We start from the raw sequence: 27,764 nt of genomic DNA, 5'->3' as shown, positions 1-27,764 counted from the left end.
TTAGTGGAGAGTGATATTTTGAATCATTAAATGTGTTTGTTGCTATAGGTTGCTCCTAGGCCCTCTCAGTTGGTAGTCAGTCTGTATGTGTCTGTGGGCATATGTGTCCATATGTATATCGTAAGTGTATTATTTACGTAGAAATTTCTCTGTGTAATACATTGTAAACTTTCAGCTTACAACAACATCCTCAATTCCTCAATTCTAGTTCAGCAATGTAATATTCTAGTTTTCTTCCTTTCTGTACTTGTAACTTGTTTTTCTCATTATGAGAAACCTAGCTCTTATTATCCTCTGTATTTGATCTGCCACCTTTATTTGATCAATCTTCCTGTATAATCCATCTCCTGTTGCTGACATATCTCTCACTCCATTTCTCACCCCATACTTCATATGCATGCCTTCCTAACCCTCTTGGGATCTGACAGCTTGCACTTGGCTGCCCCTTCCACCCTCCTCACTCCACTGGGTCTGAAACTCACTGCTGGACCACTGCCTCTCCCTCTGTTAATGCATGCCTTCTTCTGCTGACATAGGGAACCCTCACTGCCATCCCCCCACCCTCCACTGCCCTGTGAGGATGTGGACATCCTCATCATCCTGCTCACTGCTGTTACAGTTCCTATGTGGAAGCCTTCCTTGTTCCATTAGGGCTGTTACCTCATGCTGGGTCCCCCTCCCAGCAGACTTTTTTCCTATCATTCTGCTTAGGCCCTGAAACTATGTGCCCCATCCTTTTCCCTCTGGGGATACCCTTCTCATACCACTTGGACTCCAGAAGCCTGTATTGGGCCACTGTAGTTAATTCTCTGCCACTTAGCTGGATACCTACTTTGCCTGTACTCACCTAATGGTTATTGAACTGTTCAGGTAGGAAAGGAGAAGGGGGAGAGGTATCAGTTAAATTTTGTTTTGGAAAACTCACTAGTATTTTTACAACAAATGCTTTTAACTGAGTTTGTTATTACTTACACAGAAGTCACTTACTCCCACATCTCTGTAATCATTGCAGGTTTATACTTATATTTTCATGCCATATTTTTCTTACATACTAGAGGTTTACTATCACATCAAATTCATGATTTCTGAACTTAGTTACTCCCTGCACCCTCCAAACGAGTTTCAGTTTACCAGTGTCTGTCACTACCACTACTGTTCTAGTCATTCAAGTTTGAACTGTTGACGTTATTTCTGACTCATCTCCCATTTTTCCTTGTAATCAGTCATCCAGTCCTGTTGGTCCTTTTGATGTACGTTATCTTCTCCATGGCCATGACTTTAATGAATATAATAACCTCTTGGGTGTAATTTCTTTCTTTAGTTTGTGTAGTCATTCCTGTGCCCCTAAACCATTTTGGCTTCCCATTTCTTAATGAATGAAGTAACTCCATATTTAACTTTTAAAGTGCCATTTTAATGTAACACTGTTCTAGATAGTCAGGATATCTAGTTTTGAATCCCATCTTCGCTGCTTACTAAGTATTCATCAGCGTGTAATTTATTTAACCTCCCTGGGTCTCTCTGTTTGTTTGTTTTTTTTAAATTAAGTTAAATTGTTTTATTTTAAAATTTTTCATAAAAATAGAGATGGGATCTAGCTATTTTGACTATGCTGGTCTTGAACTCCTGGTCAAGCAGTCCTCCCACCTTGGCCTCGCAAAGTGGTGGGATTATGCACATGAGCCATCTTACCTGACCCTCTCTGGGTCTTACTCACCTTACTAGTTTGTTATACAAGTGAATGAATTGCGAAAGAGCAATTGTTCTGCAATTCATTGCGGAACAATGAATTGTTAGACCAACAAAGCTAACTAACAAAGGTTGTTTGTTATACAGATAATGTTATACAGATGCAACTTGTTAGTTTGTTATACATGTAGTAACAAGTGCTACAATGAAATTAAAGTCTGTGACTGAGCTTTTCTAAATATTTGAAAAATTACCTAAACTTTTAGTAACTGTTGTCTAACACAATTTAGTACATTGTTAAATTTTTCCTTGTAGTTACTATTTGTTAGTAATTTATTTCCTTGAAATAGAGTGTAAACTACTTGAGGGTAGGTTTTTGTAGTAGTGAGTCTATGGATTTGTGGAGACAAGCACGTTCGAGTATTATTTTTCTGCCATTGCCATTTAGGCACTGTAACTTCTCTGAACTTGAGTGTACTCTCTTGTTAAGGTGAAGATACTAATAATTCTTTGACAAGATAGTAATGCTTAAATGAAATAATGTACTTAAGGGATTTAGTAAAATGCCTGGCAGACAGTTTATTTCCAGTAAACTTTTATCCTCTATTTGTACTCCACCTGTGCCCACTTTGGTAATGAAAAAGTAAGTGGCTTCCCAGAACAGTTTGAAATGCAAGTGGCATTCATGGAAGCCTGTTCCTGGTGATGATGCCATTTATATTTTTTAATTTTGTACTTCGCAACTTTTCGAATCCTTATTTTAGCCGGGCGAGGTGGCTCACGCCTGTAATCCCAGCACTTTGGGAGGCCAAGGCGGGTGGATCACCTGAGTTCAGGAGTTTGAGACCAGCCTGGCTAACATGGAGAAACCCCATCCGTCTCTACGGATTAGCCAAGCGTGGTGGTGCATGCTGGTAGTCCCAGCTACTCGGGAGGCTGAGTCAGGAGAATTGCTTGAACCCAGGAGGCAGAGGTTGCAGTGAGCCAAGATCATGCCACTGCACTCCACCCTGGACAACAAGAGTAAAACTCTGTGCCAAAGAAAAAAAAAAGAGTCCTTGTTTTAGTTTTACCACAACATGTGCAATAAGGCTGGGCAGAGATGATTATCCTATCTGACAGGTGGGAGTTTTGTTTTTGGAGTGAACTAAATTGGGATTCTAAAGAGGCAATCATTGAATTTGTAGGTAAAGTCTGATGTATTACATTACTATGGAATACTGTAGTTTTCTGAATTTCTTAGTTGATATAGTAGTGAAAAGGGAATTCTTCTATTCCATAGCTTAAGGATACGTAAACTCTCAGTACAGCAATCTTTTTATTGTTGATTATTATAGCTTCTATTACTCCTAGAAGTTGACCAACAGGGACCTGAATTTAGGAGATTTTGTCATTCTGCTTTCATATAGTAAATGCTGAGGCTAGCCCTTTGCCTGCAGGGCTATCAGTGAAGAGGATCTGTGACATTACTCCAGAGAGCCAAGTATAGGGGGAAAAGTTGAGATTTTCAATGTTCTCTGTGTAAATGAATTGAGCCATTGAACCTGATGGGCACTAGATACTATATCCTTCTTGATGCACTGGAGGCCCTTCGTTGCAATCTTGTTTTTTCAACTTTTATTTTAAAATTGGGGTATATGTGCAGGTTTGTTACAGAGGTATACTGCACAATGCTGAGGTTTGGAGTCCAAGTGAATCTTACCCAGGTAGAGAGTGCAAAGTACCCATAGGCAGTTTTTTCAAGCTTTACCCCTTTTGTCCTGCCACCTTTTGTATTCCTCAGTGTCTGTTCCCTTCTTTATGTCCATGTGTACTCAAGGTTTTGTTCCTATGTGTAAGTGAGAATAGGTGGTGTTTGGTTTTCTGTTTCTGCATTAGTTCACTTAGGATAATGGCTTCCAGCTGCATCCGTGTTCTGCAAAGGATATGATTTCATTATTTTTTATGGCTACTTAGTATTCCATGGTATATGTATACCACATTTTCTTTATCCAGTCTTCCATTGATGGGTACCTGGGTTGATTCCATGTCTTTACTATCGCATTGCAACATTTCAGTTTTTTTCTGATTCAGGTAGTAGAAAACATGTTCAGTCTTATTTTTTTCTGTGCTGTGTATGCTTTTTTAAAGGCTAGTGAAGTCATTCAGTTGGATAGCAACAATTGTAATACCTTGTTATACTCTTCAACTTTCTTTGATTTTGCAAAGGAGAGTCAGTTGGGGTGAGGTTAGGTGGGTGGGAACTGAGCTGAAGAAACTGTATGTGCTGTGAAGGGCTGGATTTGTGTAGAATGCAGGCATATCTATTAACTTTGTCATAGCTTTTGAGACTGCATTTAAGGAGTAGGTGATTTACAAGTTAAAAAACACTTAACAGAAGTTAAATATTTAAACAAGATAATTTGTAGTTGCTGCTTAGTTTAGAACCTGCTTTTTGTTTTTAATTAAAAAAAATTTTTTTTAGCCAGGCGTAGTAGTGCACACCTGTAGTCCCAGCTACTGGGCAGACTGAGGCAGGAGGATTGCTTAAGCCGAGGAAGTCAAGGGTGCAGTGAGCTGTGATCATGCCACTGCACTCCAGCTTGGGCAAGAGAGTGAGACATTGTCTCAATAAAAGGAAAGAAAGGAAAAAAAATTAGTATGGAAAGAAAATGTTAGGAATTTAAATATAATTTGCAAGGAAAAACAACAAAAACAGTCCAAACTTTCGGTAGAAAACTATGTGCTTTTCAGGTATTTTAAAGGTAAATTTTAAAGGGCATTATTTATTAAATGTTGAAGGACAGAAAACATCTTACATATTTGTCAGAAACTGACCAATCAGAATGGCCCTGAAATGTATAGAATTAATAAGGATAGTAACCAAAATGGCAGTCCTTTCCACTGTGTTCCTCATTGCCCAAATTTGCTATTTTCCCCTTCATTTAGAAAATGCTTCTAAATGTGAAGATAGAAGGGAAAGAGGTAGAGTAAAAGTTATAACCTACTCCATTTATTTTGTAATTATATTTTTTCTCAGTGTTAAGTGGCATTTACCAGTATGGATAAGATTAATTGTTACAATGCAAACCAATTTGAAGATTAGTTTTTAAATTGAGCTGTAATAGATAAAATCTTATGGTAATGTGCAGATCTGACTATATTCAAGTGCAGTTTTCATACCACACCAATTGTCTTGTAATAATCGGGAATGCATCCTCTGTGTGGTATTTGCAAGTTAATGCTATTTTGGAAATCACACCAGTATATCTAGTGGCTTTCCTGGGTGTATGTGGCTCATTATTGATTATAATTTTCTTTGGGAATTTTAGTTTAAGGGGATGGGGTAAGCACTTTCAAATTCTTCGTTGTTAGTAGTTTTGATGGAGAATAGGGATAAATGAATGAGGAAGAGTGTTAGAACAAGTAAATAAACTCAGATAATTTATCAAGTACGTACTACAAAAATAACGCAGATTTTTATGTAAAAAGGAGGAAACAAATCATTCACTAGAGGAAGGCCTTAAAAACTTACCAAGGAACATTCAAAAAATAAATATGTATATTTTAATTTAAAAAAGAGCCCCAAGTCTGTGAATGAAAGCGTTCTTGTTGGTTTCTAGACCCAGCTGTGCTTGCTGTATGTCATGCAGGTGGCTTTGGTATGGTTAAAAGTGTATACGTCACCTGCCCTCTTGTGAAGGGAAGCAGGAGAAGAGACACGCTATCTTCCATTGCCGCCTCGATTTTCTTCCACTCTTTCCTTTGTCATTTTCCTGTGTTTTTCATGCTCTTTTTATTTATACCCACTTCTGACTTCTCTTTTTCTCAAATTCAATCTTTCCTTCTGAGTGACTGTGAGACTTTTTTGTACCCAGCATACACAGAACCTTAACCAATTGCATACGTACAGCATTTCCATTTCTTTTTTCTTTTTTCATTTTCTTTTTTCTTTTTTTTTATTTTTGAGATGGAGTCTTGTTCTGTCGCCAGGCTGGAGTGCAGTGGCACAGTCTCAGCTCACTGCAACCTCCGCCTTCTGGGTTCAAGCGATTCTCCTGCCTCGGCCTCTTGAGTAGCTGGGACTACAGGCACGCGCCACCATACCCAGCTAATTTTTGTATTTTTAGTAGAGACAGAGCTTCACCATGTTGGCCAGGATGGTCTTGATCTCTTGATCTTTTGTTCCGCCCACCTCAGCCTCCCAAAGTGCTGGGATTACAGGCGTGAGCCACCATGCCCGGCCTGTGTACAGCATTTCTTATAATAATGAGTTATTTTTATGTTAAGGAATTTTTTTTTTTTTAAGACAGGGTCTCACTGTATTGCCCAGGCTGGAGTGCAGTGGCTTAACCTTGGCTCACTGTAACCTCCGCCTCCCCCGTTCGATCATTTCTCCTGCCTCAGCCTCCTGAGTAGCTGGGATTACAAGCGCCTGCCACCACACCTGGCTAATTTTTGTATTTTTAGTAGAGACAGGGTTTCACCATGTTGGCCAGGCTGGTTTTGAACTCCTGACCTCAAATGATCTGCCTACCTTGGCCTTCCAAAGTGCTAGGGTAACAGATGTAAGCCACCGCGCCCAGCCAAGGATTTTCAATATAGACCCAGGCTGGAGTGCAGTGGCTTGGTCTTGGCTCACTGCAACCTCCGCCTCCCAGGTTCAAGTGATTCTTGTGTCTCAGCCTTCTGACTAGCTGGGATTATGTGCCACCATGCCCAAATTTAAGGTTGAGAGAAAGTCACTAGAATATAAGTTCCACAAAGACAGGGATTTTTGTGGGTTTTTTGGTCCATTGTTTAGCCCTAGTGCCCAGGACAGTTTGTTTGTTGGTTTGTTTATTTTCTTCCCTTCCTCCCTTCCTCCCTTCCTCCCTTCCTTCCCTTCCTTCCCTTTCTTCCCTTTCTTCCTTCTCTTTCTTCTTTCTTTCAACAGGGTCTTGCTTTGTTGCCCAGGCTGGTGTGTAGTGGCATGATCACCGCTCATTGATGCTCTGATATCCCTGGCTCAAGCAGTCCTCCCATCTCAGCCTCCCCAAGTAGCTGGGACCACAGGCGTGTGCCACCATGCCCAGCTATTTTCTTGATTTTTTGTAGAGATGGGGTCTCCCATGTTGCCGAGGCTGGTCTTGAACTTCTAGGCTCAAGGGATCCACTTGCCTCGCCCTTCCAAAGTACTGGGATTATAGGATTGAGCCACCACATTCGGCCCCAGGACAGTGTCTACTATCAGAAAAGCATTTAATAAGTATTTGTTGAATAAATGATTAAAATATTAGCCTTAAGAAAATTTTAATATCATTTACTTACAAAAATTAGCAAAGCATTCTTAATACTTACAGAGAAGTAATATGAGTAGAATGTGATTCTCAACAGCAAGGAAGTTTTTTTTTTACCCTATTTTCTCCATTCTCTTTCTGTTGCCTTCTCCTTCCAATATGAGAATCTCTGCTGTTAAGAACCACTGGCAGAGACTGAAATTAGTATACATAATTCTAAGGAGATATTGATGTAAATGGTAGATGTGGATTGGCAGGGTGAGAGGGAGAAGGAAATTCTAAATTTAAAGAAGTAGGGGTGAGATGAGTATTTGAACAAAGTATCAAGGTAGGTACTTAGCTAGAGTGCCAGGGCCAATGAGAAGATTAGAGAAGATGAGTTGATGTTGGCAGTGGGGGAAATGTCAGATTGATAGAGTGCTTGGATTTCATACAGTAGTTATAGGGAGCCCTTATGAATTGTCGATGAGAGTGACATGATAACAAAGTGAAGACAATTATTTATTCTATTTAGCTGCTGTTTATAAAATGGATCGTAGCTCAAGGTGAAAAAACATTGGAAACAGTGAACAAAGTTCAGAGATTGTTGGAGTAATTCAAAGCAGTTTAGCTGTTTTGCTTGGTATGTTATCTAGTGATGCCTTTAACAGATACCCTTCTTTTGAAGCCCATTGTCCACTTTATGACTGAGGGATGGATAGAGGCAGGAGGAAGAGTTCTGCACTAGAGAGCAACAGGCCAAGATTCTAGTCCCTACTTCCTTACTTTGTAAATTCATGACCATGGATAAATACTTAATTTTTCCTGGGCATCAGTCACCTTAACTATAAAATGAGGATAATGTATTAAGCGTAGTCCTATGGGTGGTAAATAAAATGAGGATAATGATTTAAAAGCAGGGGATCTACATAGATCTCCTTTGGATTTATTTGCAGCCCATTATCTATCTTTATTTAGTTAAGAGACAGGATCTTGCTGTGCTACCCAGGCTCGATTTGAACTCCTGGGCTCAAACGATCCACCCATCTCAGTCTTCTGAGTAGCTTGGACCATAGGCACAAACCCTTTGCATAGCTCTCATTGTCCTTTTATCAATTTTAGATGATGTAAACAGTGAATACTATATTTTGCTTCCCAATATTAATTTCTACAACTATATTGTTTTAAGGAGAAAAAAAGTCTATGACGATATAAAGTATTTCAAAGTCTGTAATTTAAGGTTTAATGTTATCTATATGGACTACTATATTTTAAAATATGTATCCCTGGCCGGGCGCGGTGGCTCAAGCCTGTAATCCCAGCACTTTGGGAGGCCGAGACGGGTGGATCACGAGGTCAGGAGATCGAGACCATCCTGGCTAACACGGTGAAACCCCGTCTCTACTAAAAAATACAAAAAACTAGCCGGGCATGGTGGTGGGCGCCTGTAGTCCCAGCTGCTCGGGAGGCTGAGGCAGGAGAATGGCGTGAACCCGGGAGGCAGAGCTTGCAGTGAGCTGAGATCCGGCCACTGCACTCCAGCCTGGGCGACAGAGCGAGACTCCGTCTCAAAAAAAAAAAAAAAAAAAAAAAAAATATGTATCCCTGTTTTTATGTGTGTCATGATTAGGTATTTAGTTTTTTAGTTATTATTAGACATGTAATAGCATTCAAGTTGATAGATAAAACTTCAGCCTGGGATACTTTTAGAGAAACATGAAGAATGTAAAAATAGTTTTGAAAGGTACGGTTTCCTTCAAAGCTATAGGTGCAATAATACTAATGTCAATTAGTTAGAGCTACTAGAAATTGTAATTTCTATCTTTTTTGACTACTGAATACACCATTATATATATATATCTACATTCTTATGTATTTTTTGTTTGTTTGTTTAGAAGGTTTTAATACCAACAGCTTTCTAGGTGTCCTCTTCTCTTCTCTTCTCTTCTCTTCTCTTCTCTCTTCTCTTCTCCTCTTCCTCTCTCCTTTCTCTCTTTCCTTTCTTTCTCTCTGTGTCCCTGCTCTCTTTCTTTGTTGTTTTTCCCTTCTGTTTGGGTTGTTTCTTCTCCCCGTGTTACGCCCCCCACCCCCCACACACCCCTAATCCATCTGGAAAGATGAAGAGGCAGCTACTATGGTAACTGTGCATTTTGGTTAATGAATGGCAGACTAACAAGACACATAAAATATATGCAAACTGTGCAGAGTTTGTTGCTGTTGCTGTCAAAGCCATAGGGATACAATACTTTTTCTTTTCCTTCTATTAAAAAAAAAAACCCTCTTTAGTGTTTTGTTTTCTGATTTACCATTCCTAATATTGTAATGCTTCTGTGAACTTCTCCTCTTTCTGCTTAGTCTCCTCAGTATTACACCCTGTGGTGAGTTTACGGGAACTGAGTTGAGGTGCATAGAGGAAAATAATTGATCAACTGGATTAAGAAGTAGATTTCCTTTAGACTGATACATAGAAGAATAGGGACAAAATTTTTTTGACTAAATGTTTGGTTTTTTGAGCGATAAATTCTTCTGTTTCCCCCTTGCCTTTTGGCCTCTGCTGCCCCTTTTGGGTTTCTCCCTGGGGTTAGAACCAGTAAGTAGTGTGTTTCTTAAAGATGTTTCTATCATAAAGGTCAGCTGCAACTGGAATATTGTATTCAGCCAAGCCTTAAAAATTCCTGTAATCTGTGCCATCCTGTCTCATACTGTCCCATCTCATAGTTGTCCTCTCTCTGCAGTGCTCTATGCCCAGGTCTCTGTGGCTGGGCTGCTCCAGCCTGGCGGACAGCATGCCTTCGCTGCGATGCCTGTATAACCCAGGGACTGGCGCACTCACAGCTTTCCAGGTACTTTCTCTGTCTCTGTGGGTTATTTGCGGGCATTAGTGTGTGTGTCTGATTCATTAGTGTGTTCCTCCTCCTTTCCCGTGCTTTACTTATGTTCATCTTTTCTCCTTCATATTGCCTGTATCTCATATCACTCAGTACTCCTTTAATGATTAGTTTTTAATGTAGATCCAGACTGATCCACTTTTAAGACATTTTCATCATGATTGGTTACAAAAATTGACATAGTACAGCTTGACTGTTGGCTTTCAGATCAAGAAGAAGTATGATAGTAAATTTTAAAGTAATCTCAATAAATAGCAGTTCAGTATGTAATATTTGCTCTGGACCTACATAAAGCCAATTAGTATAATCAATCAAGTAATTACAATCAGTTTCTTGAACATTTTCTTATTTTTTTTAAATGATTACTCAAAATATAAAGTTCTCTCTTCAGAGTGTCTCCGGGTAATTATACTACTAAATATATATATTTTTATAACAACTGTTTTATTTATATCTTGATTAATATTTTTAATTTCTAGGTGGAAAGACCTTTGAGACCTTTAGGTACAGTATTCACCTTGAGACAGTCTAGCTAGTGTTTCATGGATTAACAGATTCCAGTTCGCCTCAGCTTTTCTTTTTTCCTTTTTTTTTTTTTTTGAGATGGAGTCTTGCTTCATGGCGCAGGCTGGAGTGCAATGGCGCGATCTCAGCTCACTGCAACCTCTGCCTCCCTGATTCAAGCAATTCTCCTGCCTCAGCCTCCTGAATAGTCGGGATTACAGTTGTGCGCCACCACGCCCGGCTAATTTTTGTATTTTTAGTAGAGACGGGGTTTCACCATGTTGGCCAGGCTGGTCTCAAACTCCTGACCCCAGGTAATCCACCTGCCTCGGCCTCCCAAAGTGCTGGGATTATAGGTAGGAACCACTGCACCCAGACCCCTCAGCCTTTCTTAGGAGGGCAGGATGTCAGTTCCAGGATGTGCGAGAAACTTATAGAGGAATAATGTGGAAAATTGTAGAGGAAAATGTAGGAAAGAGCTTGGTGCTCATTGCTTACAGATTAGAGTACTATACATGATTGTTTTCTTGGCTGAGTCTTATCTATCTACCTCAGGTATTTGGAATTTGTGTTTAGCATTTTATAGTAATACACAACAAATTAGTTTTTATATTAATATTTGCCTGCCTTTAACCTGTCGTTCATATCTATTTAGAAGAATTTCAAAGATAGGCTGTGTCAGAATGCTTGTGACTAAATTTTAGCTAAAAGAGGGGAGCTTAGGTTTTCCACATTCCTAAGCTATGCTAAGAGTTGTTAATTTTTAGTGATACTATTTAGTGATCATAAAACTGGAGATTTTCATTTTTCCTTTACAAAATTTAATATTTTAAGATTTTCAATTTCCTTTACAAAATTTAATATTAAACTTCCTTGGCTTATACTATGAGATACAATATAGTAAAGCATGCAGATTCTAAAATTAGCGAAATCAAGTCTTGAATACTGTCTTTGTCACTAGTGGTATGATCCTGACCTTATTTCCTTATCTGTAAATGGATACTATAGTAAGGGCATGCAGTGATGGTTGATGTTTCTATCATGATCGTTATAAACATTACTGCTATTATTGGAGAGTAATTGATATCCTGAGACTGCCTATTTATTTCAAAGTGAAATATCTTTTTAATTTTTTTTTTTGAGATAGTCTTGCTCTGTTGTCCGGGCTAGAGTGCAGTGGCACAATCTCGGCTCACAGCAACCTCTGCCTACTGGACTGTAGTTATCCTCCCACCTCAAACTCCCGGGTAGCTGAGACTACAGGCACACGACCACACTTGGCTCATTTTTGTATTTTTTTTTTTTTTTTTTTGGAGAGACAGGGTTTCACCATGTTGTCCAGGCTGATATCGAACTCCCCAGCTCAAGTAATCTGCCTGTCTCAGCCTCCCAAAGTGCAGAGATTACAGATGTGAGCCACTGAGCTTGGCTGTATCATATATTTTTAACTACATATCACACTGACAAGGTTCTGCCATTGAAGAATCCAGTCTAGTTTGTTGGTTTTTTTTTTTTTTTTTTAACCTTTTTGGGGTTGCAGTTAGTTTAGGCAGTCTGCAACGTCTGAGACAATAGTAGTTCCTAAAAGGCTCCTCCTACTTCAGAAACTAGTTTCCTGTTTAGAGGCCCCCACAACCACTCTTAGGTTTGATAACTTGCTAGAAAGGACTTAGAACTCACTGAAAACAATTATACTCACAGTTTATTACAGGGAAAGGACACAGGTTAAAATTAGCGGAAAGAGACACAGAGCAGAATCTGGAAAGGATCCAATTGTAGAGCTTCCTGTTCTACATGAATTACATTTGTCCACTAGCTAAATCTCTAAGGCAAACAGAGATAACAGACAAGAAGTTCCGGGGGCCCAGAGACCACTTTCCAATAGCCAAGCGCAAAGGCCATTCCTTTCTTTGGTGAAGAGTAATTCTTCACTACACAGGGATCATGGATCCTTTTGAGAATCTGATGAGAACTATTGATCTTGGGTATTTGGCAAAATTTTACTGAATACTTTACATAACATACATAGATGTTTATTATATTTCTATTTTGTGAAATGATTGAGAGCTATTAAATCACATAATTCTAAAAGTGTAATCTCCCAAGCTGATAACGTCTAGGAAGGGAATGTACAAGGAGCTGTAAGAATATATAAAAGGGGGACCCAATCTAACCTGAAGTTTGAGGTAAAGAAGATCAGGTAATCAATGTTTAAGATCTGAAGGATGAATAGGAATTAACTTGATAACAAGGAGGAATGGAGGAGAAGGAGGACATTTCCAGCCTAAGGAAGAGTCAGTGCAAAGGCCCCAAGAGTCAGTGAGGCTTGGTGCATTTAAGGACCCTACTGAACACAGGACTGTTGTTTCAGAGAATAAAGAGAAAGGGAGAATAGAGTGAGGAAAGACTGGGGAAGCTTGATCACTCAGGTCTTATGGGCCATTCAAAGTATAAAGTTTAGTCTTGATGCTAAGAATAGTAAGTCACTGAAAGGATTTAAACGCAAGTCTTACCTGATCTGATTTGCAGTACTCTGGCTATAAGAAGATGCATTTAGATATGTTACTCTGGCTATAAAAAGGATAATTTCCGTAGTTGAAGAGAGAGATGATGGCAGCTTGGTTTTGCATCCAGTATCTTTAAATTCTTAAAAAATTATTGAGGACCCCAAAGTGCTTTCGTTTATATGGCTTATATCTATTGATATTCACTATATTTGTAATAGGAATTAGGAAAAATAAATGTGCTTTAATTCACCTAAAGACTATAATAAACCTGTGGCATATAATGCAAATAACATTTTTATGAAAAATATATTTTTCAAAAAAAATTAAGACTAGCGTATTACATTTTTATGAATCTCTTTAATGTCTGGATTAAGAAAAGACAGCTGGATTCTCATGTCTGCTTCTGCACTCAATCTATTGTGGTTTGTTATTTTGGTTGACATGTATGAGTAATACCTGACCTGGCATAGGTATATAGTTTGAAAGGAAAAGATATTTTAATACCTTTTTCAGGTAGTTGCAGTTTCTTGAAGATTAGTTGCAGTATAGTATCTGAAGCCTTGTCCATTGTATTAAAACCCGTTGGTCTCAGTTTTTTTCAACAAATTATGCTGGAACAATTGGATATCCTTGTGCAAAACAATGAACCTCAACTGTTATACTGCACTGTATACAAAAATTAATTTGAAATGGATCACAGACTTAAATATGAGTTAAAAATGTGTAAAACTAATAGAAAATGTGGCAAAAATAATCATTGTGACTTTGGGTTAGGTAGGTATTTCTTAGCTAAGACACAAAAAATATGAACCATAAAATAAATAACTGATAAATTAGACTTCATCACTGTTTAAAAATTCTGCTTTTCAGAAAACACTTTTAAAAAATGAGGAGGAACCAGGTACAGACAGCAGTGCATGCCTGTAGTCCCAGCTACTCAGGAAGCTGAGGCAGGAGGATTATATAAGCCCACGAGTTCAGAGCTGTAGTGCCTGTGAAAAACCACTGCTTAAGAACAGCCTGGCCAACATGGCTGAAACTCCGTCTCTACTAAATTTGCATTTTTAGTAGAGATGGGGTTTCAGCCATGTTGGCCAGGCTGTTCTTAACTGTCTTCAGGTGATCTGCCCACCTTGGCCTCCTAAAGTACTGGGATTACTGGCATGAGTCACTGAACCCCGCCTCAACAAGATTATTATTATGTCTTATGTAGCAAAAATGGGCTTATGTACTGGTTTTATCCTATCAATTCAATAATTTGTTCTGTGTCAGGTTCAGCACACACAGGTGCTTCATAATGCTGGTTAACTAATAGGCAGAAACTGGATTTGAATCTAATATTTTCTGTGCCCACCTACTGGAATTACAGCAGTCTTAGTGCATTTGCATCCTTCTGGTTTAGGTTTTATTTTATTCACTTAGATTTTTATTTAGGTAAATTATTTACTTAGATTTTTATTTAGGCAAAATTTACATACAGTGAGATACATAGATATAAGTGTACTCTTAGGTGAATTTTGACAAATGTATACTTTTGTGTAACCTTCAATTTCAAGATACACAACAGTTTAATAATCTAAGAGAGTTTCCTCATACTCCTTTCCAGTCTGTACCCATCCCCCATATGCAATTACTGTTCTGATTTGTCACTAATAGTGTTGCCTGTTCTTGAACTTACTTCATATAAATGCCATCATATAGTATACATTCTTTGTGTCTGTTTTCTTTCAATCAGTATGTTAAGATTTATCCATGTTGCATATATCAGTAGTTCCCTTTTATTGTTAAATATATTTCATTATGTTAGTATACCCCAGTTTGTTTATCCATTCATTTATTGATAGGTATTTGGATTGTTTCCAATTTTGGCCTATTATGAATAAACCTACTATAAACAGTTTTGAATAAGTCTTTCTTTTTGGCATGTATTTTTATTTCTCTTAGGTACATGCCTAAGAATGGAATTTGTTGAGTCATAGAGTAACTGTATTTTTAACTTTAAAAGAGACAGTCAAGCAATTTTTCAAAGTGGTTGTCACAGTGGGAATACCCATTTTTACTAATATTGACAATACGTTTAAGGAAATGTCTCAGTAATGTAATGGCTTCATGGCTTTTTTTTTTTTTTTTTTTAATCATTGGATTCTTTTAGTAAGTTTGAGGCATCTTAAGTCAAAATTCTTACGGCAATAAGGAAGGAAGAGCTATGGAGTCATTGCTGAATTTGCTGGATTATTCCCAGTAGCTTAAATTGAAACCACAGCATTGAGGTTTGAAAACTAGTGACAGGGAAGATGCTGAAAAATGATGTTCAAATAGATTCTATGGGGATATGTTTAGTTTGAAGATATTTTTATTTTCATCATTCCATTGATTTATCCTGGAAAGTGTATGAGTGATTAGATTTCTGTTGATTACCAGTAGATATATTTGGTGGAATCATTTGCTCATCTCCAGCAAATGGTGATCCTATAATCTATAATATTAAACGAGAATGAGCAATAGAATTAAAGTAATTAAAAATAACTGAGTAATTAAGATTCTTTATTTTGCTTTAGATATTGAAAGAGAAGAGAAATGAAATTCTAACTGTAAGAATATAAGTAAGGGGCCAGGCACGGTGATGCATGCTTGTAATCTCAGCACTTTGGAAGGCCAGGGCTGGTGGATCTGTTGATCCCAGGAGTTTGAGACCAGCCTGGGCAACATAGTGAGACCTGTCTCTACAAAAAATTAGCTGGTTGTGGTGGTACTCACCTGTCCCAGCTACCTGGAAAGCTGATGTAGGAAGTCAAGGCTGCAGTGAGCCATGATTGCACCACTGCACTCCAGCCTGGTGACAGCGTGAGACCTGTTTCAATTAAAAAATAAATAAATAAATAAATATATATATATGCAGATTTATATGGTCCTAGAATACTTTAGGTATCAAGTATAGCTAGTAATTTTAGGAAAATCTTGAGCTAAGTGAAACATGATATTTTACAATTAGCTAGGGTACCATGTCAAAGGTTGAAATTGTATTGAATTCAGGAGAGATGTTGTATTTTATTACTTAAGAATGCTTACAAGTCTACTGAATTTTACCATGTACAAAGTGAAATGTTAAAATGGAACAATACTAGGAAAATTAAGCATTATTCATTATATATATGGAAAACTTAATTTTACATTTGAGATTTTAGAGGAATATGGATTATCAAATTGAATATACATTAACATTCAAATTCTATTACAAAACAGTACCATAAGGAAAATTATACTGTGACAGAAATGCTTCTCATTCTGTAGCTGCTACCCCCCATTGTATATGAATAATTTCAGTGTAGTATAATTTCTGCGTAATAAATTTAGTTATTTTTTGTGTATATGTTAACATTTGACTTGTATTTATTCCAGCTACACTCCTCACCTTAGGGGTTTGCAGGGAATGACAAATCAAACATGTTTTTATTTGTTTGTGGGGAAATTGTTCTCCTAATAAAATGAATTATTGTTTATTATGGAATATGCACATTATTTGCTAAATATATAAACAAGAGTATCACCCATATGCCTTCCACTTTAAGATAATTATTGCTAAATTAACATGTTAGTGTCCTTTGATCTGGAATGACTTATCTATACATGTGTGCCTGTGCGCACATACACGCCCAAATAATAGTTTTGTTTTTAAGTATTTTTATTACCATTTAATTAAATTATAAGATATACAATTAAAACATTCAATATTAATTGTAGAAAATACAGAGAAGTAAAAAGAAGGAAGGATTTTAAATGTCCTCCCAGAGATTGCCATTTCAGTGATACTAATAATTTCTGAATTTCACCTATATCATATTGCTCAAATTCTACATTCATCATCTGGTAATACTGATTTTGGTCACTGTTTATCTCATGGATAGCTGCTCACATGTTTTTGAATTGAACAAAGTTTGAATTTGGCTTGTATCTCACCACCACCTCCCTCTCATGTAATTGTTAGTCATTTCAAATTTTTCAGTTCCCCAAAGGTTCAGTGTTCTTTTATATATCTGTGCCTTTGCATATACTGTTCTGCTTACCTGAAAAACCCCTCTACAAACACCTATTGTCCTTTACCCACTCTCTGCCTTTATCTACCTAGTCTTCAAGATTCACCTCAAGCTGAGCTAGAATAAAAGTCTTCCCTGATCTTTATCTTCTCTCTCTTAAACTAGTCAGAGGATCTGTACCCAGAGCATGCAGTAGATACCCCTGTCATAGCACTGATAAGCTAGTATAGTTGTGTATTTGTCCCTCTCTCCCCTTAGACTGTGAGTTCCTTGAGGGCAGCACTATGTTTTGTTCATTTCATGTTTCCAGTGTCAAGTATAGTAGTTGATACTTTTGCTGAATAATGACTGAATAGACAGATAATTTGAAGAAAACTATTAAATAGCATATATGGGGTGGGAGGCGAGAAAGCATTGAATTATTTCTAGTAGTACCTGTGCGTACATACACACATGTTCTGTATTCAGAGAGAAATAATGATAATTAACCGGACCACACATTTACACACACACACACACACATACACAGAGTCTGATTTGTGAGCAGTCCTCAAATTTTATACATTTGGCTTTTATTCAGTTCAAACTATGATGATTCCCCTCGGAAGTGGATCCTGTGTGTGAAATTTTGACTCTTGTTGAACAAATGTGCATTTTGAGCTATTATATAGTAGCGTTGCCAGCCAGTTAACAGTTCAGTTTCAATGATGTCAACATCTTTATCTTCACAGCAGCATATGTTTGTGCAATTATTTGACTATTTTATTGCATTTTATCCTTATTCTATAAAATAATAGACACTGGTAAAATTAAAATGCTGATAGTGATAAGCAGCAACCTAGAGAAAAGATGGGAATCATTAGGCACACTGAAAGTGACCCTTTCTCTTTTTTTTTTGAGATGGAGTCTCACTCTGTTGCTCAGGCTAGATGGCACGATCTCAGTTCACTGCAACCACCGCCTCCTGGATTCAAGCAGTTCTCCCTGCCTCAGCCTCCCAAATAGCTGGGATTACAGGCATGAGCCACCACGCCCAGCTAATTTTGGTATTTTTAGTAGAGATGGGGTTTTGCCATGTTGGCCAGGCTGGTCTTGAACTCCTGACTGCAGGTGATCCACCTGCCTCAGCCTCCCAAAGTACAGGGATTACAGGCATGAGCCACTGCGCCTGGCCGAAAGTGACCCTTTCTTAATTAAGCCTTGATTAGGCACAGAATTAAAAGTGCATGAACAAAATGTTGGAAATACATTAAAGATTGTGTCTTTTATAGGAAGGGGAACATCACACACTGGAGCCTGTTGTGGGGTGGGGGAGGAGGGAAGGATAGCATTAGGAGATATACCTAATGTAGATGACGAGTTAATGGGTGCAGCACACCAACATGGCACATGTATACATATGTGACAAATCTGCTTGTTGTGCACATGTACCCTATAACTTAAAGTATATATATAAAAAAAAGATTGTGTCTTTTAAAAACAGTGTAATTATGGATTTTTAAAATATTTTAGCCAACGTTTAAATCTATCGATCACCTTCTGCCTTTCCAACTTTTATATACATTCAGTGAGAAAAGTAGAGATGACCTGAATTTGCTACATTTTATCTTATTTTGGAAATAGTCTTATTTGGAAATAGTGTGCCTGTAGAAGTGACATCTTAGGCTGATTTGTCTTTCCAGATGCCTGCTTAGTTAACTTAAATAATTATTTCGGCCGGGCGCGGTGGCTCAAGCCTGTAATCCCAGCACTTTGGGAGGCCGAGACGGGCGGATCATGAGGTCAGAAGATCGAGACCCTCCTGGCTAATACAGTGAAACCCCGTCTCTACTAAAAATACAAAAACTAGCCGGGCGAGGTGGCGGGCGCCTGTAGTCCCAGCTACTCGGGAGGCTGAGGCAGGAGAATGGCGTAAACCCGGGAGGCGGAGCTTGCAGTGAGCTGAGATCCGGCCACTGCACTCCAGCCTGGGCGACAGAGCGAGACTCCGCCTCAAAAAAAAAAATAAAATAAAATAAAATAAAATAATTATTTCAAGTTTTGAAATAACAGGCTCCTTTATTGCTGAGTATTTTGACATGTCTATGATGCGGCTAATGTTCATTCACAGGCGAAAGTGTGGCATTATCTAATATTTAGAGTAAACCAAATTATCTTATTGTGAGACAATCAGATTTCCTTAAATTTTTTCTTTAAATTTTTCATGGTGGATCCTAAAAATTAAACTCTTCACTCTAGATAAGGGTTTATTGCTTATTTTGTTTGTTTTGAATAATGTTGGATTTTCCTAATTGACTTAACTTCAACAGTACTTCTAATGGCAGAAGGGAGATACAGATACCCTTGGGGAGGCCTGATGTTGCCCCAGTATAAGAAACACAAACCAAAAGGATGGAATTGATGAAAACCTTAAAGAGGTGATGGGAGCTTCTCGGATGACTGTCCTTATGAGACAAATTCTGGCTGTGGGCAGTTAAGACCCACCTGTATTCTCTGAAGCCTGGAGAGATACTGTTACTTTCTTTATACTATGAGATTACCTTCTTGTTATTACCATCTTTGTTTGTACTGAGTAGAGGCCATTGTACTGCAGGAATTCTTTTTGCACTATTCAGGAATCATTATTTGATGTTTTGTGACTGCCACAACTATTTGTACCTTCTTTCACTATTGTTCTGCTTTATAGGGTAGTGTTTTGTTGTTTGTATGCGTTTCTAGACTTGGTATTTTATGTCTGCTGCCAAGCTACAGAATCTTAGTAGACACCATTCAGAAAACTCTTTCCTTTGTCGTTTTTAATGAAGAGAGAAGCCCAAGTTATTTACAAATGACTCATTGAGGGAAAAAAAAAAAAGACCAATCTCAACTTTGTGTGGCTGTTTAGCTGTCCAAGAACTGCAATACTTTACCTTTGGGAGCTGATACTCATGAGTTTTGTTTTTCCTGGGAGTGGTGTTGAGTAGTTCTGAGCTTTTCTAAGCTTATTCTCATGACCAGTCCTCTGAAGAACAAGTCTATTATATTGAAATAGTTATTTGGGCTTTGGGATGCAGTACATCACATGGAAATGGGATTTTGAGGTGTACCTTCTCCTTCTGGGTTATCTGTCATGTGCCTTTTAAAGTTCTCAGGTACACCATTCTAATCCTCCAGACCTTTGTTGCAAACCTATTATCTGTAGCTTGATATGAATTAAACTGGAATTCTATGCCCTGTAAAATTGACATGAAGAAAAGGAGTATTCATTTTCGTACTTGATTCTTTAACAAAAATTCCTGATTAGGTCTAACTTTTTACGTGTGTTGTATTAGATGGTCATATACAGAAGGGAAAGAATAGCAATATAAGTCTTCTCATTAGCAATATAAGTAATTAATTTTATGTTTTTATGTTTCACACATACACATACATATATACTACATTATGTCAAATTAGTAAGTACAAAGCTTTTGTATATGAATTTAAGTTTTATATTTAAAAGAAAGTACATGATTAGTTTTACCAAAATATAGTTGCTACTGTTCATTGTAGTTTCTACCCTTTATATGAGCCATTGTTTGGGGTAGTACTTGTTTTGTTACTGGTAATAAACTATGAGGGAAATTTGTAATATAATATTAGTATATTTCCCCTAGATTTTTAAAAAGCAGGTCATTTTTTTTTTAAGCCTTTCAACTGCAGCACAGTGCAATCTTTTGGGGAGAATTGGTAAAATGAGGATAAAATGAGTACAGGATTCCAGCAGCTTGAAAATAACATAATATTTGACCAAAATCTCTTCTGTATTCCCTACTCTGGTTCAATTCCAGTAGTCCTGGAAATGTGCCTATGGACTATTTACAGTGAGATTATAAAACTGAATCATGATTTTGGTGAATAGAAGCCAGAGCATGTGGCTACAGCACCCCAGCTGGCAGTAAGCTCTCCCTAGGTTTATGAATGTAGTTAGATGGTCCCCAACTGTTTACAAGACAGCAGAGGTGAGATCTTTGATTGACAAGTCAGAAATGCATTAGATCATTCTCTCTGCCAGTCTCTGGTTCATGCTGTTAAAAATGTCAGCCTCCAAGTTTGAATGGCAGCCTGAGGGCCTTAGAAGCTTTTTGTTTTCTGAGATGGAAACACAAATTGGATGTGTGCCTGAGCGCTTCATCCTGGGCTGTAATTTCATCTTTTAGCTAAGAACCACAAGGTACACGAGCAAAGCACCCTGTAAACAATAATACTGTGGAAAAAAAATAAACAAGGTCGTGTTTCTGGTACGTTGATCCGATGGTGTCCTGACCTCTATCACGTAGAACATCTCCACTCTGATTGCTGTTCCCTTTGGCATTACAATGAGAGAAAGAGAGACTGACATAGGAAGAAAAGATTTAAAGTTGCAGTGTCGTTGTACATTCCTTGTATTGGCTATGAAATATTGAACTGTCAGAATGTGACACTTGATTTTTTAAAGCAACCTTTCTTGTTTGAGGTGTTTGCAGTTCATTCCTTTCTCCCCCATTTGTCTGCTTTCATTGATAGGGTTGGAAGTAGTTGCCTTAAATGCATGAAAAGGGACAGTGTTAAAAAGGAGTGATGCTGATAGAGCCAAACTTAACAGTGGAAAATAAATGCAGGCTGTGGGCAAAGGAGATAAAGTTGGGTTAGTGTATTATTAATAGTGGAATTTATGGAACACCCTATTGTAAGGAAGCATCAAGTTGGGTCCCAGTTCTGTTTTTATGGAGGCAGGAAGTTGGGAAGGTGGTATTGGGTAAAGAGATGCAGTGACATAGTTTGTTAAACTGATAGCATACTATATGGCAGTATTACCAGGCCAATCAAAATTCACCCAGCTATTTTATTTATTGCTCTGATTATCCAGTGTCTTTAACAAGTGGTCAAATTATAGAAGACTTTAAAATTTTGGAAAGAAAAATAGTTTTTAAATGTGGAAAATGTTTATTTATAGTAAGAAAGTTCATTAGGTAATATGAAAGGAACATTATGCTTATATTAGTCCAGCTTATGCCAAATGAGTAGAAAATCTTGCTTGTAAAAGCCACCGTATATTTCTTGGAAAATATTTTGTAGTAATACAATGAGTTTTCTATTATGTTTTAGATTACATCTTTTTTTCAAGCAATGAGTAGGAGTTTATGAATTACAATACATCTTAAAACAACACATATTTTTTAAAAACTTTTTTCTTCTAAGGAAGCACTGTTGATGTATGCTTTCATTTTTATCCATTTTGGGGCATAGAATTTACAAGTAAAGTTTTAACTGAGAATGAATGGCCTTTTGCAATTCTTCTGGAGTATGGAAAAGAGTTTGTATTGAAAGTACTTCAGTGGCTGGGCACTGTGGCTCATACCTGTAATCTCAATACTTTGAGAGGCTGAGGTGGGTGGATCACTTGAGCTCAGGAGTTCGAGACCAGCCTGGGAAACATGGTGAAACCCTGTCTTTACCAAAAATACAAAAAATTTGCCAGTCGTGGTGGTACCAGTCTGCGGTCCCAGCTACTTGGGAGGCTGAGGTGGGAGGATCGCTTAAGCCTTGGAGGTGGTGGTTGCAGTGAGCCGAGATCATACCACTGCACTCCAACCTGGGTTGACAGAATAAGACTCCGTCTAAAAAAGAAAAAAGAAAAAAAAAAAAAAGGCAACTATTTAGCTTATCCCTCTCCTCTGAAAATGTGAAAGGCAAGAGCTGTTCTGCATCAGTCCAGTGAAATGAACTGGAAAAATGGTGTTGGTAATTCCTGCTTTGAGGCCATGCTAGAAAGAGAGGAGATAATACTTGTAAAATATAAGTCCTGCTCCTTTGTAGCCAGATTTTTGTCCTTAAAAATATTGTGCTCAGAAAGTAATACCAAAGGGAGGGATATTAAGAACTAGTTATTGTTGTTTTTAAGTATTGCTCTGAATTTTTAAAGCATAAACATTGATGTAGATTTGCATTTAAGCTATGAGAACCCACTGTCTTGACTCAGTGGGGAAGTTTTCAAAAATCATTCTTGTAGAAATTGATTTCTCATTGGCTGATTTCTACAGGATGAATGAAAACAAACCATTTTTTGCAGTCTTAGAAGAATAAGAGGAATGCAAGTGTTTAAGAAGTGAGACTGAAATGTGCTGTTATGGAGTTTCCTAAATCTAGTACAAAGAAACTACAAAATTTCTTCTTCTTGGTGTAGTATGCATCAATACAGTGAAAATGCCTCACAGCTTATGGGCTTTTTACAACCACACCTTCACAATTAATGATTAGCTTTATTATTTAAACTCCAGGCTTGCCTCATGAGCAAATGTCAGTGTTTTCATAGAACTATAGAGTTTCAGCATTGGGCCAGACATCAGAGGCCATCTAGTCACATACATCTCATAATATAGAAATCCTCTATAATATGTGTTTGGAAGGAGTCATCTAATCCCTGCCTGATCACCACCATTATTGGTGAATCAGACTTCTTGAAGCATCTTGCTTTCTACTTTGTTGGTTCTATTAGAAAGGTTTTTCTTGGCCGGGCGTGGTGGCTCATGCCTACAATCCCATCACTTTGGGAGGCTGAGGCGGGTGGATTGCCTGAGCTCAGGAATTTGAGACCAGCCTGGGCAGCATGGTGAAACCCAGTCTCTACTAAAAATTCAAAAAATTAGCCAGGCGTGGTGGTACATGCCTGTAATCCCAGGCTACTTGGGAGGCAGAGGCACACGAATCGCTTGAACCTGGGAGGTGGAGATTGCAGTGAGCCGAGATCACGCCCACTGCACTGCAACCTGGGCGACAGTGAGACTTTGTCTCAAAAAAAAAAAAAAAAAGTGTAATAAGTCAGAATACAGTGTAGACATGTCTAGTTTTGAACACAATTTAAATAGTGTAATTTAATTACTGCCTAAGATTGCATATACTTCTTTGTTGTTAATGATGGAAAAATTTCTAGGAACTTAGCCTGTTTGTTTCCTCATCTTTTCTTTGATGGCAGAAAAGCATATGTAAGCACTTTGACAAATGACATAATGTAGTGGCATATCAAAGTGGTACAGGTATTTTAAACCTAGCTCCAGTTCCTGAAGATGGTGAACATCTGCTTAGAGGTACTGTAGAGCTCAATGCACTAATTGAATTACTCTTTTCTGGAGTTGCCGACTGCACTAATTGAATTAGAATCTCTCTCTCTCTTTCTCTCCCTCTCTCTCTCTCTCTCTCTGTGTGTGTGTGTGTGTGTATAACTGAGATAATTCCAACCTTAACGGGAGAGACTGTGAGAGACATGACTGATGGTGTGTACTGTGCTGCTATCTAATGGCAGCCTATGGAACTACTACATAGTCTCCAAGGAAGAGAAAATACAGTGTGACCTCAGTCTAACCCCATCCAGTTTAGTTCAAAAGGTCCCAGGATGTCTTTTTGTAATTCTAAATTGAAAAGGAAAGAATGTGACAAATTTCTTTATTAAAAATTAAGATATATTTTATTAGACATAAATTTTTTTAAGTACTAAGTTGCAAATGTTCAACTGAATTAAATTTTTTTTTTTTTTTTGGAGACAGAGTCTAGCTCTGTCGCCCAGGCTGGAGTGCAGGAGTGCAGCGGCCGATCTCAGCTCACTGCAAGGTCCGCCTCCCGGGTTTACGCCATTCTCCTGCCTTAGCCTCCCAAGTAGCTGGGACTACAGGCGCCCGCCATCTCGCCTGGCTAGTTTTTTTGTATTTTTTTAGTAGAGACAGGGTTTCACCGTGTTCGCCAGGATGGTCTCGATCTCCTGACCTCGTGATCTGCCCACCTCGGCCTCCCAAAGTGCTGAGATTACAGGCTTGAGCCACCGCGCCCGGCCGCAAATTTTTTTTTTAACTGGTGAAAAAATATCAAGTTGGTGGGTCATCTTTTTTCTCATTTTGCCCTTCAGTGACATAAACGTAAAAAGGAATTAACGTTTTTGAAATGTCTTAGCATCATAGAAAGGATAAATGATACAGGGCTTGTTCATATTTCTAATACAGTTTTTTTCCTTGTTAGAAATACTGAGGTCAGTCAGTTTAAAGGTGTCACCAGATTTTGCTTTTATATGATTATGCTTATATTATAGCAGTATCAAAGTAAGTTGTACAGATCTCTGTGGTTTTTTTTTTTTTGAAACGGAGTCTTGCTCTGTCGCCCAGGCTGGAGTGCAGTGGCACGATCTCCGCTCACTGCAAGCTTCACCTCCCGGGTTCACGCCATTCTCCTGCCTCAGCCTCCCGAGTAGCTGGGACTACAGGCGCCCGCCACCGCGCCCGGCTAGTTTTTTGTTTTGTTTTTTTTTTTTTTTTTTTTTAGTAGACACGGGGTTTCACCATGTTAGCCAGGATGGTCTCGATCTCCTGACCTCGTGATCTGCCCGTCTCAGCCTCCCAAAGTGCTGGGATTACAGGCTTGAGCCACCACACCCGGCGTTCTTTTTTTTTTTTTTTGAGACGGAGTCTCGCTCTGTTGCCCAGGCTGCTGGCACCACCTCGGCTCACTGCAAGCTCTGCCTCCCGGGTTCGCGCCATTCCCCTGCCTCAGCCTCCTGAGGCACCCGCCACCAAGCCCGGCTAATTTTTTTGTATTTTTGGTAGAGACAGGGTTTCACTGTGTTAGCCAGGATGGTCTGGATCTCCTGACCTCGTGATCCGCATGTCTCAGCCTCCCAAAGTGCTGGGATTACAGGCGTGAGCCACCATGCCTGGCCTCTATTGTAGTTCTACTTAATAGTTTAAAAATTAACTTTACCACAAATTTGGGCAAGTTTTAAACCCTCCTAAGTGAAGTCAGTTATTTTGTTCCTTTAAAAGAAAAAAAGAGTCTTAGTTACAAGTTACTGATTTTTGTAAAACAGCATGCAAATGTAGTCCTCTGCAACATTAAAAGCAGATACACTGAGGACAACTCAACATGAAATATGTTTTGATTCAGTTTAACTTTAGGCATTCTAATTTGTAAAAATGGCCCTTAACAGAAGAATACATGTGTGTAATCACTTGATTTATAGAATGTGTATGTGTGCATATAAAACCACTTCAGTAATAGAAAAGTGCTATTGGTTACCATTCTGAGCATTTAAAACGATCACTTTCCATTTGATCATATTAACGTTATAGAAACAAGTATATAGCATAGAAGTTTTAATTTATTCTGTGTAATCTTCATTATTAAAATATGTTTGAATATGCCATTATTTTGTAGGCTAATTTGTTTTTCATCGTGAGATTGAGGTACTTAGATTTCTTGTACAAATAACTCTCACTAAAATGACTAACACATACAATTTGTACTTTTTATATTGTCCTTAGGGACATTTTACTGATTTAGAAAATCCTTTTGACACATTTTACTGATTTAGAAAATCCTTTTGACATCAAGTAGATGTAAGGCTTTAAAATAACATGGTCATTCACAACTAGCCACAACTCCATTCAATTCACATAGAGTACCTTTTATTTGCCAATTACTGTACAAAGTATTGGGCATAAATTAAGATTCAAAACCTATCCTCAAGGAGCTTATAGTTATTTGTTATACATGTATTAAGTACTTATATACCAGTCACTTTGCCTATAATTACTAGTGTTAATATCCATTAGTCATATGTATTTTTTTCTGGTTTGTTGAGCTAGAGGTCTGGCTTAGTAACAGTCCTAAGGAAATGGTATACTTAATGTTCATATCAGATATATCTCATCTCAGCAAAAAAGTGATAATGTATATTTCAGACTAGCCTGTGTCTTAAATGGTTTTCTCTTTGCCTTTACATACCTTCTAAGGGAACAGTGATGTTTGTGATAGCTCTACATGTAGCTTAAAAAGAGATAATATTTGTTACAATGCCTCCTACTGGTTGATCATAGATTTTCAATCCTTGCTGTCTTCAGAACTGGTAGTTCACACTGGTGATTTGATAGTCAGTCTGGGGCTTCTACTGAGGCTATAACTGAGAAAGAGTCTATTGCATACAAGGTGTAAAGTGCTTCTTTAAACAATCTGTTTCTAGAACCTAAATTGTCCTGGGACCAGCTCTTGATATAAAAATTCATAGAAACCTGTTTTTCACAGAGTGTGGTAACTCCTTGCCGTAGTGCTGTAGTGTTAAAATTCACATTGGCCAGGTTGTTCTGTAAATTAAACACTGACAGCTACCCTCAGGGGAACAGCCAATGTATTTATGATGATGTGCTGATTACACAAAATACACTGCAAGCAGAAAACAGCTGCAGAGAATAAACCTCTTAAAAAGAATACAATTACAAATAGCACCCTCAGTATTTCTAGTGGTGAGTGTAGAATACAGCATGCTAATGCAGGTTTCTTAGTGTGTCTGAAAACAAAAAATCTGAAGGAGATAAGTTAAATTATGGTTGAATGCACATGTGGTGCCAGCATAGCAGTGAACAAATTTCTTTTCTGAAGAGCATGGCTGTAAGTGCACAGATTTCAGGTGTGGAATAGTCGAACCATCCTCCCCCATTTTGTTAGGAGGTTTTATTAGTGGTTTTCTCGTATATAGTAGGGCATGGCCTTGAGGTTATAGGAGTTCTAGACATTTGAAAGATATTACACAATGAATGGGGCAGAAGGGTAACTAGATTGTGGTTACAAATTTCTGGTAGAAACTCGATATGTTAGGGTTTAGTTATCGATATTTCATTTGAAGATACAACTATATATTTTCTTTTTTTTTTTTTTTTTTTTTTGAGACGGAGTCTCGCTCTAGCCCGGGCTGGAGTGCAGTGGCCAGATCTCAGCTCACTGCAAGCTCCGCCTCCCGGGTTCACGCCATTCTCCTGCCTCAGCCTCCCGAGTAGCTGGGACTACAGGCGCCCGCCACCTCGCCCGGCTAGTTTTTTGTATTTTTTAGTAGAGACGGGGTTTCACCGTGTTAGCCAGGATGGTCTCGAT

At 38.2% G+C, this 27,764-nt stretch overlaps 1 protein-coding gene across 8 annotated transcripts in view; it reads left to right on the top strand.

Annotated features, from left to right (window-relative positions):
• The window catches only part of BTRC (beta-transducin repeat containing E3 ubiquitin protein ligase), a 210,334-nt gene that overhangs the window by 67,239 nt on the left and 115,331 nt on the right, over positions 1 to 27,764 (top strand). For 6 of the 8 annotated variants that reach the window (XM_033185266.1, XM_033185287.1, XM_033185262.1 and 3 more), the window contains exon 2: positions 9,662 to 9,769. The exons of the other annotated variants lie outside the window; for them this stretch is intronic. In XM_033185266.1, coding sequence (XP_033041157.1) covers positions 9,662 to 9,769 — 108 coding nt within the window. The remainder of the gene's footprint in view (positions 1 to 9,661; positions 9,770 to 27,764) is intronic. 8 annotated transcript variants of the gene reach the window in all.

The sequence above is a fragment of the Trachypithecus francoisi genome, unplaced genomic scaffold (genome assembly GCF_009764315.1).
Source record: "Trachypithecus francoisi isolate TF-2019V2 unplaced genomic scaffold, Tfra_2.0 Contig01579, whole genome shotgun sequence".
NCBI classification, from domain to species: domain Eukaryota; kingdom Metazoa; phylum Chordata; class Mammalia; order Primates; family Cercopithecidae; genus Trachypithecus; species Trachypithecus francoisi.
The sequence above is the reverse complement of the archived record's forward strand: the minus strand, read 5'-3'. Positions and strand labels throughout refer to the sequence as shown.